Raw genomic sequence first — 3,173 nt, forward strand, 5'->3', positions numbered from 1 at the left:
GAAACATGTCGTTCAAACCGGAAACCGTAGCAAAACGGTGCACACCGGTTTGAGCTTGAACTTGCCCCAGGTCTCGTCCCATTCGTCGATATTTGTGATATCACAAATCCCGGAAAATATACGTAGTCCAAACGAGTCGTTTGTTGTAGTTTTTGAAAAGTGATTTCTGTTAAATAAAATATCTCCTTTTGAAGTGGACTTTGAGCTTTGTAAGTTTGCAGATCTTATTTATTCTCAAACAGCAACATTACAGACTAACTAAAGTTGAAAAAGTGAAAAAGCATAATAGGACCCCTTTAAAAAAATCAATCCATTTATTTCATTCATTAAGAAAAAATAGAGATGAATGTAATTAAAAATAGCAAATAGCTACTTAAATTAGTTTTACATTGAGGACATTATGAGAGTCTATATTTTATGCCGATGCTGTTCTCTTTCGATAATCATTTATACATAGTAATTCCTTAGGCGTTTCATGAATGCAGTCCTGATCATATGTAAACCTTGTTCAACATTTATAGTCATTCTGCAATGCATAGTAGATTTTCCTCACTGCTCAAAGAACTGGAGCACTTTACATAAAGAAGTTTACATAACTTCAAATGGTCCAGCATCTTACTACACACAGATAGGGACATGAATTAATTGATTGATTTATCAGTTAAATTTATTATTTTTACATTTTAGTTACAGAGGACTCCACATAGTATGTTTTGTTCTAAACTTAAACTCTCCAAAAACCTTTTCATGTTCTTCTGTGTTAGTTTAAAAATAAATTGTAAGTGATATATATTAACATTGTGCTGTATGTGAGTTATACTCTTAGCCACACTCTTAAATTATTTCTCATAAGTAATGGCCAGCGAGTACGTAATGTATGACATTTACAGTGGCCAACATGCTAAAACCTTGACCCCCTGGTTTAAACTCCAAAAAAAAAAAAAGATTAAACGATACTTCAAAAATGTAAGTTTATAGCATTTTGTAGACTAAAAAGCACACCTTCACAGAAAGGAATTGTGAATTATGAGAATTATGATTGTGATTTTTTTTTTTTTTAATTGTGGCTCTTGTTGAGGGAAAATATGAATTAAACTAGCTGACATATACTGACATTTGCATTCACTATTAAAAAACTGTTAATAATTTCTAATCAGTGCTGTGCTCTAAGTGTAAAGTTAGCTTAAAGTCAACATATTCTTTACAACCTATTTTACTTCTGTAATGTGACATATTTCAAAAAGAAAAAAAAATAGAGTGGAACTTGATTCTATCAATCAGGAATTGACTGGATCTTGAAAGAAGTATTTCATAGGGGAGACGGGAGATGGTAGTAACACTTTTTGTTTTAACATCTGTAACTCAAGTCTGTTTTTATTTGTTTGTTTGCAATATTTATCTACAACATTGATCGAATTTTCCCACTGTGTAAATGTGTAATGGGGTATATGCAAAGGGTGCTGTGATGGTAAATACATGAGTTGTAATAGTGGGCAGGATGAAGTTAAACACAATTGTGACCCTGGACCACAAAGCCTGTCATAATTTTTTGAAATTGTGATCGGACAATATTTGGCCGAGATACAACTATTTGAAAATCTGGAATCTGAGGGTGCAAAAAAATCTAAATATTGAGAAAATCGCCTTTCAAGTTGTCCAAATTAAGTTCTTAGCAATGCATATTACTAATCAAAAATTAAGTTTTAATATATTTACAGTAGGAAATTTACAAAATATCTTCATGGAACATAATCTTTACTTAATATCCTAATGATTTTTGGCATAAAAGAAAAATAAATAATTTTGACCCATACAATGTATTTTTGGTTATTACTACAAATATACCCCAGCGACTTAAGACTGGTTTTGTGCTCCAGGGTCACATTTAGAAAAGTGTGGCACAGTGGTGGATATGGTTTGATGTTTATTTCATCCTTGTAAATGGTTTCTAACTGATGGTGATACAGTTCACCCTGTTGTTACAGCTATCCTCAGTAAAATTAACTGGAGTACTGATTTGGCAAGAACACAGTTAGAAATTTATTTTTAGCTCAATGATGTAATCTATTTTTATTAGCCTCTTATATAACGAATATATTCATTCTAGTATTATTAGCATTATAATCATTCATCTCTTTTATCTTCTAACAGGTTGAGTAACACCAAAAAGCAGGCTGTCCATACTGTCATGGGCATCTGGATGGTGTCGTTCATTCTGTCCACCTTGCCTGCTGTGGGCTGGCATGATACCACAGAGCGCTTTTACACCCACGACAACTGTCGCTTCATTGTGACTGAGATCGGCTTGGGCTTTGGTGTCTGCTTCCTGCTGCTGATCAGCGGGAGTGTAGTGATGGGCGTCATCTGTATTGGAATTGCCCTCTTCCAGACCTTTTCCATCCAGATGGGTCAAAATGTAGACAAGAACAAATTTAACGTGCCCACCATTGTAGTGGAGGATGCCCAGGGCAAGAGGCGTTCATCCATCGACGGCTCAGAGCCCCTTAAGACATCGCTGCAGATCACCTATCTGATCAGTGGAATAGTCTTCATATACGACTTTCTAACTGGATTCCCCATATTGGTGAGTGCTCGCTTTCAAGAGAACATGATTTTACCAAAAGGGCTGCAGTCTTTAGTGGGGTTTCAGTGGATTTTGTTGGAGTGTAAGTGGTGTTTATCTTTGCATAGAAATATGAGTTGGGTAGTTTGCCTTAATTGACCTATGAAGGATATTGACTTTTTGAGTACTATCGATGAAGAGAGTACTTTTGAATATAATTATCCGACATCATATGCGTCATTTAGAAAACTCACTGCAATCTGTTACAAACTCAGTCATAAAAGCCCTTTTTTTTTTAAGAAGAAGAAAGCTCTACCCTAGGCCTGGGCGATAAAACGGTATCGATATTTATCAACGGTACACCTTCTTCGATAACGATATAAAAAATGTTCGATATAGTGCACGAAATAGGCACGTGCTATGAGTGACGCAGACAGTACAATATAGTATAGTACAATCGAATGTTAGGTGTGCGTCAGGGAGCATCATCAGTGGAGCACGAGATGCGGTGATGATGATGTAAGGGACGTTGTAGTTTAATGTTTTGTTAGTCTAGCCCACGAGACGCGCCGCTGCTGTGTTATGCATTCAAAATATTAGAGAAATATAG

General features: G+C 35.5%; 1 protein-coding gene across 3 annotated transcripts in view; it reads left to right on the forward strand.

The window, feature by feature from the left end:
* The window catches only part of LOC107687122 (probable G-protein coupled receptor 153), a 25,982-nt gene that overhangs the window by 7,659 nt on the left and 15,150 nt on the right, over positions 1-3,173 (forward strand). For all 3 annotated transcript variants that reach the window (XM_016484340.1, XM_016484339.1, XM_016484341.1), the window contains exon 2: positions 2,152-2,584. In XM_016484340.1, the coding sequence (XP_016339826.1) occupies positions 2,152-2,584 (433 nt within the window). The remainder of the gene's footprint in view (positions 1-2,151; positions 2,585-3,173) is intronic.

This window comes from Sinocyclocheilus anshuiensis, unplaced genomic scaffold (assembly GCF_001515605.1).
Source record: "Sinocyclocheilus anshuiensis isolate Anshui unplaced genomic scaffold, SAMN03320099.WGS_v1.1 scaffold1203, whole genome shotgun sequence".
Taxonomy (NCBI): domain Eukaryota; kingdom Metazoa; phylum Chordata; class Actinopteri; order Cypriniformes; family Cyprinidae; genus Sinocyclocheilus; species Sinocyclocheilus anshuiensis.